At 43.7% G+C, this 13,422-nt stretch overlaps 1 protein-coding gene across 1 annotated transcript in view; it reads right to left on the reverse strand.

The window, feature by feature from the left end:
- Positions 1 to 13,422, reverse strand: part of OSBP (oxysterol binding protein) — a 30,098-nt gene that overhangs the window by 7,236 nt on the left and 9,440 nt on the right. Inside the window, exons 4-9 of the mRNA XM_016200507.2 lie at positions 11,153 to 11,351; positions 10,809 to 10,911; positions 10,433 to 10,487; positions 10,091 to 10,222; positions 5,378 to 5,623; positions 4,777 to 4,897 (exon numbers count right to left, since the gene is read on the reverse strand). Of these exons, the coding sequence (XP_016055993.2) occupies positions 4,777 to 4,897; positions 5,378 to 5,623; positions 10,091 to 10,222; positions 10,433 to 10,487; positions 10,809 to 10,911; positions 11,153 to 11,351 (856 nt within the window). The remainder of the gene's footprint in view (positions 1 to 4,776; positions 4,898 to 5,377; positions 5,624 to 10,090; positions 10,223 to 10,432; positions 10,488 to 10,808; positions 10,912 to 11,152; positions 11,352 to 13,422) is intronic.

The raw sequence follows: 13,422 nt of genomic DNA on the forward strand, positions 1-13,422 counted from the left end.
AGCTAAATGAGAGCCAAGTGGCTTTTGTTCACCATGGTACCCACAGCACCCAGAGTATTTCCTGGCATATAGTGAAATGCAAGCACCTGTTGGTACCTCAGCTGTAGGCACTATTACCCCTATATTGGTTTCCTATTGCTGCTGAAACTAACTGCCACAATTTAGTGGCTTAAAACAACACAATTTATGATCTTACAGTTCTGGAGGTCTGAAGTCTAAAAGTGTCAGAGGGCTGTGTTCCTTCCTAAGGCTCTAAGAGAGCCTGCCTTTTCCAGCTCCGAGTGGTCACCTGCATTCTTGGGCTTGTGGTCCCTTCCTAGCACCACTCAAGAGTCTTGCTTCTATTGCCACTGACTCTGACCTTCCACCCTCCCTCTTATAACAACCCTTGTGATTACATTGAGCCCAAGGAGCAATCCAGGATTATCTTCCCATCTTAAGATCCTTAACTTAACCACATCTACAAGGTTCTTTATGTAAAGTGACATATCCACAGGTTCCAGAAATTAGAATGCAGACATATTTTAGGGGGCCTTATTTAACCTCTCATATTTCCATTTTATCAACGAAAACTCTGAGCACAGAGAGGTCAAGTAATTTGCCCAAGGTCACAGTTAGAGTGGCAGAACTGAAGTTCAAAATAAGGTCAGAACATCTGTATAGCCCAATACCACAACCCTGTATTTCACCTTGATGATGTACCTGCTGTTCTACAGTATCCCTTCCAGCTCACAGGGATAGTGCAAAAACAAAGAATGTCCTATCACTGCCTTCTTTTATGTAATATTTGTGTCTTGAAAACAGATCTAAAAACAGAGCCATTTAAAATGTATGAAGGGGAAGACAACCACTTCCAGAATGGTGGAGTAAGGACTTCCATGTAGCTGCTCTTCAGTCAACAAGAACACTAGCAAAAATTATCAGAATAAACTTTTTCAGAACTCTGGAAATTAATCAAAGGCTTACAATAATTCAAGAAGCATTTATTCAAGAAAAATGGCTGAATCTCAGAAACAAAAATGAGCTTCAGGGCAGGCATTTTAACTTGCTCTAGTCCCACCCTCCTCTCACCAGCTTGGCAGCAGCCTTGAAATCCAGCAAGCAGCCTAGCAAACATTTTTGGGGAGCCTCACACTTCACCAGCAAGTATGAAGTTCCCCAAAAGCCTCATCTTCAAAGAAATGTCATCACCTGACCTATGTGATGGTTCCTTGTAAACTCCCACTCACAGAGCTCAGCACCTGCTCATCTCAAACAGCCTTTCCCTTGGGGCAATTATCAAAACCATAAGCAGCAACTGCCAGTTTAACACAACAGCTGCCTGAGGTGGTGAGAGTAGTTGTAGTAGTTGAAGAAATATAGGCAGGAAATTCCCCCACACTGACAAGCACCTTAATCTACACATCCAAGAATCTCAATGAACATCATGTAGGATAAACTCAAAGACCACCACACCGAAATCCCTCATAATCAAACTACACACTGAAATCCATCATAATCTAACTATTAAAAAGGAAGGACAAGGAGAATCTCGGAGGCAGTAAGAAGTGTTCCTCAATACGACTATCAGAAACTGTGGTGGCCAGAAGGCAGTGGGATGACACATTCAAAACGCTGGCAGAAAAAGACTGTCAAACCAAAAATTCTATATCCAGCAAACCTATTCTTCATAAACAAAGGAGAACATAAGACATTCCCAGATAAAACCCGAAAGAATTCCTAGCTAGCAGATCTGCCCTTCAAGAAATAAAGTCCTCCAGGCTGAAATGAAGGGACACTGGACAGTAACCTAAATCTACATTGAGAAATAGATCAGTAAAGAAAATTACAATTAAACTATATAAAAGACAGTATAAATACATTTTTTGCTTGCAACTTTTTTTCTCCTATATGAGTGAAAAAACAACTGCATAAAACAACAGTTATAAAACTATGTTGATGGAATTATAGTGTAAAAAAATACAATTTGTATGAAAATAAAAGCACAAAGGAGGGGAAAGGTAATGGATCCATATAGGTGACAAAGTTTTCGTATACTATTGAAATTAAATTGGTATTAATTTGCACTAGATTATTAGAAGTTCATTGTAACACCCAGGATAACCACTATGAAAATGCCTTTAAAAATATAGTAATGAACAAAACAGACCCAGAAACACAGAAGCATGGAACAGACTGAGGGATCTCAGAGGGAAGGTGGGGGTGGGGGAGTGGGTGGGGAGAAATTAATCAAAGAACTTATATATGCTTATATGCATAACCCATGGACACAGACATTGGTATGGGGAAGGCCTGGGGATGGGGTGGAAGCGGAGTGGAGGGGATGAATGGGGGAAAAAAGGGGACAGCTGTAATACTTTCAACAATAAAGATAAATTTATATATATATAAAAACACAGGAAAAGAAATAACAAAGGAACTAAAATGGTAAACTAAAAAAATATCTACGTAACACAAAAAAAGGCACTAATGGAGGGCTAGTGGAACAAAAAAGACATAGGATGTATGGAAAACATACAAAACAGCAGACGTAAGCCCTACCTAATCAGTACTTATAATAAATGTAAATTGATTAAACACCCTAATAAAAAAACTTAGAACTTGGAAGAACGGATAAAATATATGAGGGGGATTTTGTGACTGAAGTACCACTCAGGGTCAAATTCAGGGTCCACGGAGCCCAATACACTACTGACACAGAGCTCGACAGGCTCACCAACCGTTTCACTCATGTCCTCGAGTTTGATTCTTCCCGGGCTAGAGAACTCCAAACTACACATAATGCTTTCACTTAAATATATCTCTTTAAACTTCAAGGTTATTGCCTAGATCCTTCCAATACCCTGGAACTTGAGAAAATTCATGGTCTATCATTTTGCAAACTTCAATCATATTTTCCAGAAACATTCTTCTTTCCAGCCTGTTCAGTCTGTTTTACAGTGGTACGCAGACCCCCACCATCACGTCAAAAAACATCTGTCTGACGACTCACTCTCGACCCCATTCATTTATTTTTCTTCAGTGACATCTACTGGGGACAATTTGCCCTCTGTGAGTTGAGTGCCATTGCAAATGTGAAAATTTCACTGCACGATTCTCCTTCCAGGTCACTGATCCAAAAATATTAAATATACTCATCCCCAGGACTGATGTCTGGAAATCTCACTCTTTATACTTCTGTGTTCAGTTTCCTGTCACTATGTCAATTCTTTGTTTAATTTCCTTATGAAGGTTCGGATCTTGGTTTTGTTCACTTATATTTCCCATGCCTGGTATGTGGCAGGTACTCAGTATCTAATAGACAGAGGGACTTAAGACAACACATCCTAGTGACCTGAATCCTTAAATAACCATAGGAACAGAATCCCATAAAATACTTTTTTTAACTCTAAAAAACTAGATCTACCAATTAGAACATGTTCATATGGTTACGTACCCCTCAAAGAATTCTAGATTAATCAAATTATAGAGAAATGCACAGCACATTGCTGGTAAATTAGATTTATTGCTATTTTTACAATGTATACAACCCTCCTTAGAATGAAATATAACCCATCTCTTTAGAGAGCCTCAGGTGGCCTCACAGGTGAGTCATACTGCAATTTGACACCCTAGTTCTGAAAATTAGGTGTGAACATCCCAGGTGTTTTTACTGCTCTTAACCGAATACTTCTGAAATTCTTAGCTTCAAAGATAATTAAGCAATTAGAACCTTTTTAAAGGTCTTCAGTAAAGACCAAGACCAACATCACTTGGTCTCCTTTTCATCTAAGAGCCTCTTGTATATAACCAGGAAGTGACAGAATTAACACTCCAGTTTCTTCTCTCTTTTTGTAATTACAAACATTCCTGATTTTTTTCTAGCTAATTTTTAGTCTGCACTATACCTGCTATATTTTGTGTTTCTGAGAGAAAGGGAACTTCATTCTAGAAGAAGACTACAGTGCACTAACCAAGCACTGCAGCCAGGCCTCAGGGAAGACCAGACCAGGAAACAGAAAGCCGCAGGAGCTCAGGCAGGTGCTGTCAGCTGTCTCTAGAGAGCTACCTAGTTTCTTTCGACCTGCTCTGTGCTGCTTTTTCTGTAAACCAGCATTCCCTCTAGTACACATATGGCCAAGTGTGGCTGCTCTAGTTCAACAGAGTATCAAGAATCTCTGCTACATTTTTTGAACAATCTCATTTCCCCTAAAATGCAGATTCTCTAACATTGCATATTAGGATTCCTATCCCCAGGCCTGTTCTTCTGGATCCTGGTGCAAAGTTAAATTGTAATACAATAAGACCTTTTAAAATAAAGTTTCGTTTTACCTGGAGTTCAGCCATTACATAAATGATACCTAAACAATCCTGTAGAGGAAGACAGAGGGGAGGAAGGAAAGAGAAAGGGGAGGGGTAGCCAAGAAACCTAACCTGGTAGTCACAAGAGTTTTGGTTTACATAGAGAACCCAACTGCTAGGGTAATGGGAGAAACACCAGTTAAGAGAATTTTTTTTGCATGTCAGAATTTATATTTTAAAATAGTACTTAAAGATGCATTAAATATAGATAAGATGAACAAAAAATTTATGGCTGGATGGGTCCTTAGAGCTGCAGGCCTCCTCACTCATTCAATAGCTGTGAAGTTAAATGACTCGTGAAAAGTCAGCAAGTTATAAGGTTCAGTGCCCACATCAGACTTCTGGTCTCCTGACTCCTAAACCAGTTACCTCGTCTACAATGCCAGAGAATCCTCATTCTGGGAGCACTAGTTCTTACAAAGATGGTGGCCTTACCAAGGGGCATGATGGAGAGGTATTTGCCTCGAAACTTGCTGGTGATTTTGATCTCCTGACGCAATGTCCAGCCATTTTTGGACTCCGCATGGTGTGCAGCGGCCGGGGGATGATGACTCACCTTGAAGAAATCAGTGATTCAAATAAGAAGGAAGAAAGGAGGAGAAGGTATTGCCTAGTAATTGGTGATGAACACCTGAAATTCATACTTGCCATTCTTGCACCTGCACCAGTGTGGGAGCCCTGAAGGAAAAGAAGGCAGTGTGGGATGACAGGGACTGGAATTTCTACAAACACAACACCTGGTGTGGGCAAGAGCAACCAAAATATCATGCCTTTTTTCAAAAAGGAAATGTGCCCTGGTCAGTTTGGTTCAGTGGTTAGAGCGTCAGCCTTCGGACTGAAGAGTCTTGGGTTTGATTCCTGGTCAAGGGCACATACCTGGGTTGCAGGTCCAATCTGGGCAGGTGCAGGAGGCAACCAATTGATGTCTCTCTCACACTGATGTTTCTCTCTCTCTCAAAAAAAAAAAAAAAGGAATGTATCCTTAGGTGAGGATTAACAAAAAAAGAAATGTGTAGCTGTCCAGAGGCAACTTTACCTGCTCACAGAGGGATCGGTACCCATTCTCCTCTAATCGGTCCAGTTCGAAGGTCTCCCCAAGGAGTGGGTTGAATGGCTTGCTGGTACGGGAAACAGTAGTGGAGTAGGAGGACACGGTGAAAGCTGCAACATAACAGAGCTGTTCTAGAGAGTTCTCACACTTTGCAGCTTGGTCTAAAAGCTCATGGTATTCCAGATCTTCAGTAAGGCGCTGAAGCATCGATAAGGGCTCATTAAAGTTCACCTGTCAGGAGAGAACAGATATAAAAGCTTGGCCCACACATCTATAGGAGACAGTTTAAGTTTTCTGAAGGTGGAGAAACATACTGAATTGTCACGATGATAAAGCAAATCACTGGGAAGAGAAGACCCTTTGCTCAGTAAAGCAGCTCTAAGATCTAACTTGCAAGCAATCCATTCTCCCTGGTCAACTGTTCATGTCAGTGGGTGGTATGCATCACCGTTTCACTTACGTCCCGAACTATAAGCTCTTGGGGACGGGAACCGTGCCTTTCTGTTCATCACTGCGTATGCTGTAGTCAGCGCCCCACACGTGGGAAACCATCATCAAGTAGGTAATGAATGAATGAGTACAAGAGGACATGCATTTTAGCACAAGGGCGCCCAGAGAGGAAGTGAGGTATTTAACACTGTTGAGGGAGTCAAGAGAGGGCAGTCATTTTCAAGCACAGGTAGGTCCTGGCTAGTGAAACAGAAACATTACAGTCAGCTTCCACTCCTGGACCAGAGGGTTGCTAAGTATCGGTTCAGTTCTTTACCAGGCCAAGATTCCAACCTCTTAGCTCCGAGGCTGGATAGCTGTTTTTTGGACCTGGAGTGCTCTTGATGGGGCTAAGAGGGGCCTGTGTTTCTACCTCTCAAGTCTTAGAGCCAACTTAGGGCACTCAACCACCAAGTATCTGTGTGCTTCTGTTGTGGAGACGACAGATGTCCGCTCGCTCATTCACTCACTTCCTCATTCACAAACATTTATGGAGCCCTCACACGTGCCGGATCCTAAGCTGCTCACTGGGTGTAGAGACGTGAACGCAAGAGACACTGTCTCCCCAGTCTCCCCCTTAAAGAAGCGTTATTTCCTAGACTGTTTGGAATTGAAGATGACATTAGTATTTTTAAAAATGCTATAAAAGAAGAGTTTAGGTTTCTAGACTAGCGCATAAAGCTTACTTAATCTGCAACACAGCTGAATAGGCCTGGATATCACCAGCTGGAGTTCTGAGTTCAGGGAACAGAGGATGGAAAAAACCAAATTCCTTTCTAGTGAATGGAGCTAGCCTAAAGCAGTATGTCAGTGAAACAAACCAAGCGAAACCACTATTCTTTCTGACGGCCCCTCTTTTTCTGTTTTTCATCTCTGTCCAGCTTCCTACCTGCCGATCTCTGAGCCACAGACTCCCCTCATATTTACTGTCATCCCAGTGATAAAATATCTTATCATTTTCACTATAATAAACTTTAAAAACAAAATATGAAGTAAAAAATTTACTGGAAATGCCATCAGCTAACGACAGCCATTATTAATATTTTTAGATGTTTTTTAAATGCATTTGTACATTTCTAAATAGTACACTAGAGTCTGCTTTTTCTTTGAGAAATGGAGCGACATTCCCTATGAAAACTTCCCAGTGAAGACAGGGCCACGGGACCAACCTCAGAAGACCCCTCCAGCGGGAAGTAGGACCTCCCTCCCTCAACAAACAGTGCCACTCTCCAAAACCACCCTCCTGGCCCAACAGAAGCGCACCGTGACGAGAAGCGTGCACACCGAGAGGGGCAACAGATGGACAGAACTTGAATCTTCAGGGTGTTATGTTTTGTTTTTTACAGAGGGCACTTATAACTATGCCAACAAAATTTCTCACTGGCAGAATTTCAGGTGACGTTAAGTAATATTTCCAGACATTCTGAGAACTGGGGATGGGCTGTGTCCTCTCCTGGTGGCTAAAAGACATCTGAGCATTGCCTGCGACTAGAACCATCCTTAAGTGATCACTGTTTTTCACACAGACACAGCTCTGACTCCCCCGCCCCCCGCCTCAATGTTCCTGGAACCATAGTTTCTCTAAAAGTGCCAAGCTTTTCATATCAGTTATTTTATCACTTAGAGGCCTAATAGGGACACAAATGAATCTGTGAATTTAAAGAGGAAGGAAGCAGGAAATTCGTTATATAGCTGATGGAGAGTTGGGCAGCCCAAAAAGACAAGCTGGAGGTCAGCAACAGCAGGAAGCCACAGCCATTGGTAAGCTGGGGCCCAGAGGCCAGAAGCATTTGGCAGAAGCTAAGACCCTGTAAGATCCTGGGTTTTCTCCCTTCCTCCCTGCTCCAAACTCCTCCTGGTGCCTGGTACTGGTGGAGCCCAGCCAGATGCCAGCAAACATGGAAGGCCAAGCAACAGCCTAGGGGGACCAGCTTTCCTGTGACACAGCACAGGGCAGGGCAGGGCGAGGACTAGACCTGGAGGCAAACAGGAACAGGACTGCACATTCCGAGCGGCCAAGTCAACAAGGAACTAATGGTAAAAGGACGGGAGGTCACCTGTACTCAGAAGTGGTTTCTAAGCAGGTCTGTGTTTCTGAGGTTGTGAGACCCACCTTTCCGGTGACCTTTCTGCGGCGCCTGCCTCAGGCACCAGGCAAGTGGCACATTTTTTTAGGCCCCCAGCAAACCAGCTATTGTTTCTTCAGGGTGCTTACTCCTGGTCTTTTCTGGAGGTCCACATTCTCCTAACAGAAATCCTACACACTTACATGTCAATCTATTTGTTTTCCAAGACCCAGTTAACTAACCACTTTGACATCTGCTGAATGGTATGTATGTGCCAGGCACTGGTAAAGCACCAAGGTTACAGAGCCAATCAGACAGACTGCGCATGAGGAACGCAGCCCATGGGCACTGGTCCGTAAGCCCCAGGAGGGGAGGAGAATGCTTTCTGTATTCCGTAGGCCACGTGCCTGGCTGTGGGCAGAACCTGTGGCCACCCTCCACTATCCAGTCCTCCTTCCTTCTACAAGTAGTAGAACCCCAATTTTTAACTAGGTGATAACACCAAAACTAGGAGTCTTCATTGCCAGCCTCTTCCCCAGCTACTGTGGCCACATAACTAAGTTCTGGCCAAAGAGACTGAAGTGCAAGTGTTTATGCAACCTCTAGGAGCATGCCCTTCTTTTCTTTCCTCCCTGCTGGCTGGAGTAGCCCCTTAGGACCTGGAAACGGGCCACAGGTGGCAGAGCAAGAGGACAGAAAAGAGCCTGGTCCAACACTGCAGAGCATAGCACCAGCCCTGAACCACTGCTTCTGGAATTGCACATGACAATGAATTAAGCTAATATTTGTTTAAGGCAGGGTTTGGCCAGGCTCTTTCTGTACAAGAAGAGAGAGTAAATATTTAGGCTTCGAGGGCCATATGGGCTCTGGCACAATCACTCAGCTCTGCTCTTGTAGGATGAAAGCAGCCACAACAGGCAATCGAACGAGCGGCACTGTGTTCCAATAAAACTTTATGCGCACTAACATCTAAATTTCATATAATTCTCACGTTATGAAATATCTTCCTTTTGATTTTTTCAACCATTTAAAAATATAAAAACTGAAACTTATGTAATCTTATTAACCCATGTCACTCCAATAAATTTCACACACACACACACACACACACACACACTACTGTTAGCTTGCAGGCTGCACAGACAGTAGCCAGATCTGGCCCAAGGCCCCTGGTTTAAACCAGTATGTTCTGAATTTGTTTCTTTATATTGAAGCTATACCTAACCAACATGCTGGTATAACATCAGCACGTAAACGCTTGTGGGATTAATAAGCAAGTGCTACCCACTGCCCAGACATAAACGATGAACTCAGAGCACAGGAGAGGTAACATCTCACCCTGGTCAGATGCATGGATGAAACTGTGCTGATTCCTGAAGAAAAGGGTATTTAGCGCAAAAAAAAAAAAAAAAAAGGCAAGGGTGGGTGGGGAGCTGCCAAAATTTTGAGCAGAAAGAGCAGTGTGTGCAAATGCCCTGCAGGGAAAGCCAAGATGCCTCTGAGTACCTGAGGGGAATTCCCAATGACTGACCAGAACACTGAACGTGTGGGCACAGCCTGTCCTCGGGGAGGAGCTGCAAGTCCACCAAGGAATCTGGTCTACTCTCAAAGCCACAAAGACCTAGTAAAGGGTTTTCAGCTCAGGAGTGACATGAAATAAAAAGGTCACTCGGGCAACACTGTGGACAGAGCGAAAGAGGGTCTGACTGGAGGCAGGGAGGTCAGCCCAAACACCATCTTACCATGATGAAGGTCCTCACCTGCCTGACTAGACTGAATGTTTTTGCTTCTATGCTCCCGAAACCTTTGTATGTACAGTACTTCAAACAACACTATCACAGAAAACAATACTTTTTACCTGTTTTCATGCCTGTCTCCTTTAAACTGCACATTTCTTGAAAATGGAACAATTATCTTTGCACGGCTAACATAGGAACCTGCTCTTAAATAAACTACTGACCAAACGCATCTGATTCTAGGTGATCTGGGAACACAGCAGACCCACAGCTCACACAGAAGCAAATCATTGTAAGGGATAGTGTATAACTCTAGGGGTAACAAAGGCCACGCACACATTGCTATAGCCGTGGGAGGGGCTGCCAGGCCACCTTCCTCCCACTGAGGCCTGGTGTGAGAACCTCACCGGCATGGGGATCTTAGAGAGTTCCTTTCCGATGCAGTTCTTCATGATGCTCCACAAGTTGAGGCTATAGTTTGGTTTGTATGGTATTCTAGTTCTCTTTTCCTTCTTGGTCTCTTCCAGCTGATGCTTGTACTAAGAACAAAACAAAGCCATTCAATCTCCCAAAAAGGACAGAAAGCCTCGTATTTATAACCTTCCCTTCCCCCATGCTAAAAAATATTTTAAAACAAACAAACAAAAAACCCAATCAGTACTTTCTGTTTCTCTTAGTGCTTTACCGGCAAATCCTTGGGAATCACCCCTCGAGGCCCTCACTTCAGGTAACTCCCAAATAAGAGTTACCTGTTCATCAAGGCTGATGTCACTGCTGGCTCCACTGATGTTGCTGCCAGTACGTCTACATGGATGGGAAATGTGTGAGAATTAGAACAAAGACGGGCACTAGAGTTGGGTCCTGCCATGTCTTTACAAAGCAGAACGCTAAGCATGCTACACAAACTTATCAATGGATGATCCAATGACACGCAGAATAAAATACGTATGAATTTAAACATCTCTGGACAACCTGGTCAGGTAAAAAAGCTAACAGTTTTCCACTTACTTAAGGAAAGAGCTTAGATCTCAGTAAATATTGACAATTATGATACACCCCTGAAGCATTTCTAACCTGCTGATGGTCAGGCGTGTTCATTCTTATTGGGAGTCAAAGGTAACTCACTTGTGGCCCAAACTTTCAGGCGTGGTGATGATCTCAGGAGCATCAAAAAATTCATTCTCATCATCTTCGTCACTCATGTCTCCTTTGCCAGAGCAGCATTGATCTGGAAGGGGAATAGCCTTGTTCATTCGCTTTGGCGAAAACCTGGCACAGTGGGAACTTTAAATGCTAATCACAAACATAGCCACAAATAGTAGAAACCAGTGGAAAAGCCAGAAGAAATCCATGGTTCCAACTGCATTTCACATGAGTCACTGATTCCGGAGAATTCGGAGTTCTTCTACCAATTGCAGAAATGCCCTGGCTCCTCTTAGAACCAACTATGCAAAGGCCCAGCATCTTACCTTTGCCAGGACCCGCACTGCCAGGAGCATGTGCTGGCAGCACTGTGGCTCCTCGGAAGGCCCGCTCCAGGTGATTATGCTGCTTCGCCAGCTGCTCCAAGGTCTCTTCTAGCCGGATCCGCTGGTCTCGCTCATACTGTAGTGATTTCTGCCATTTTTTACTATGGGTCTGAGCTAACATAAGGAAATCTCTGCAGGCCTGTAGGGGAAAGAGTTAGGGTTAACATTCACTCAGCTAGTCAGTGACATCCCTTAGGCTCTGTGAGCCCATTAAGTAACCTTATCCTGGGAACTTCAACAGGCAGATTACAATGAAAGACTTTCCCTGTCATTCCCCAGTGTCAGGGACAGCCAGCTCCATGAGGCAATGAAGGTCGACTCCAGAGGGGAAAAAAGCACGGTTGTCACGGCTCTCTCATATTTTCCTGGTCATGAGGAACAACCAAATGCCAAGTGAGCAGTAAACCTAGACAAAGTATTTGTGGCAGCATCACAGAGGGCAGCTATGTGAACTACACCGGAAGGAAAGAAATCTATCCACTGAAAGAAAGGTGAGGAAAAGCAGAGGATGACAGCTTTCAATAAATTCCTGACTAAGCCCAAGTCGCCTAAAGCTGAGGAATTCAGACACTAAGAGCAGAGAATCTGCACTGAATTGAACAAATGCAGGGAAATGGAATTTGTTTTTATTTTGGTCACTAAGAGAAACAACTGACCATAAAAATTAGAAGCCTACCTGGGGAATCAAAGGAAGGCTCTCTAAACAAAACACTAATGTGATCATATCAATGGCTCCCTGCTGGTATTGAGGCCAAATCCTAATCACTGGAAATGAACATAAAGGGCCCTTCACAGCAGGGTCCCCACCTGCCTCGTATCTTCCTCGCCGGGCTCCTGCACCCTCCCGTGGAATCACCCTGAACTGCTCAACCTCTTCCTGGAGGGAGAGATTTCTTTTGGGCCTGCCTACTATCATAGCAGATGCCATTCGCTCTGCCTAGAATGTTCTCTCCTACCCCTTTTCTCTACTTGGTCAAGGCCTCTTCATTGTTTCAGATCTATGGCAAATGTTATTCTTCCGTGACACTTCCCCCCAGAGGCCTATGCAGCCAGTCTCTGCTGTACATTTCCACAGCACTTGGCACAACTCTATCCTACACCAGCCACAGCAGCATGACTGATGTGCGGTCTCTCCAGACGGATCACACACAACTTGAAGACACACAGTTTATAGTTAATTCGTATACATATCTTCAGCTCCTAAGTTGCTTTGTACATAGCAGGAGCCTGATAAAAGTTTGCTTAATAAATAAATGAAAAAAATTAAACAATGTAATCTTAAAAGTCAATGCCCTGTTCTAGAAAAACTAGAAGGTAAATGAAATTTCTACACCCATGGTTTCGACTGCTGCCTCTAGGCTAATGACTATGAAATCAGTAATTCCAGCTCTGTGCTCATGGAGTTTCAGACCAGAATATCCAGTTGCCTAGTCAGTGGCTCACAGTAATCTCAAAATCTGTGGGTCCCGAGCTGAACTCACCATGTTCCCTCTCTGACTCAGCTTCTCCCTCAGTGTTCCCCATGGCACCATAGCTCCAGGGCCCTTCCACATGCCCAAGCCAGAAAACCCAGAAGCATAGTTGATTCTGAGTTTTCAGTCCCCCCCCACATCTGACTATATAGTCCTATCGATTCTTCCTTAATGTTTCTGGAATCTGCACACTTCTCTCCACCCTCTATACTCAGAGGTAGTACAGAGCACATGCACTGGAGTTGGGTTGTTGGGGCTCTAATCACAGCTCCATCTCACTGCCTAGCTATGAAACTCTGGGCAAGTAGTTTAACCTCTTTGTGCTTCATCTTCCTCATCTGTAAACAGTAACTACCTCAAGAGTTGTTGCTTTACGTGTAAAGCGTTTAGAAGCATACGGCTCACAGTAAGCATTCAATAGGTGTTAGCGATGATACTAAGCCTGCGCCAAAATCAACCTTGTTCTCTTTTAATGCACTACCAACGACCAAGCCCATTTAGTGTGATCTGCACCCCATCCCCTCCTCACACTCAATTCCTTTCCAGCTTCTCTCTAGCTACTACCCTGCTCCTCTAACAGTCAACTACCAGCAGTTACAGGTTTGGGGAGAGAGGGAGGGATCCCCACATGCCACACCTCTACCTGGATTGACTCTTCTCCCCCACTTTCTTTTAATGATGTTGATCACAGCTAAAGCTTAGTAAGAGACAATTATATGTTTGGCATTTGCTGAACAC

This window comes from Miniopterus natalensis, chromosome 11 (assembly GCF_054644295.1).
Source record: "Miniopterus natalensis isolate mMinNat1 chromosome 11, mMinNat1.hap1, whole genome shotgun sequence".
Taxonomy (NCBI): Eukaryota; Metazoa; Chordata; class Mammalia; order Chiroptera; family Miniopteridae; genus Miniopterus; species Miniopterus natalensis.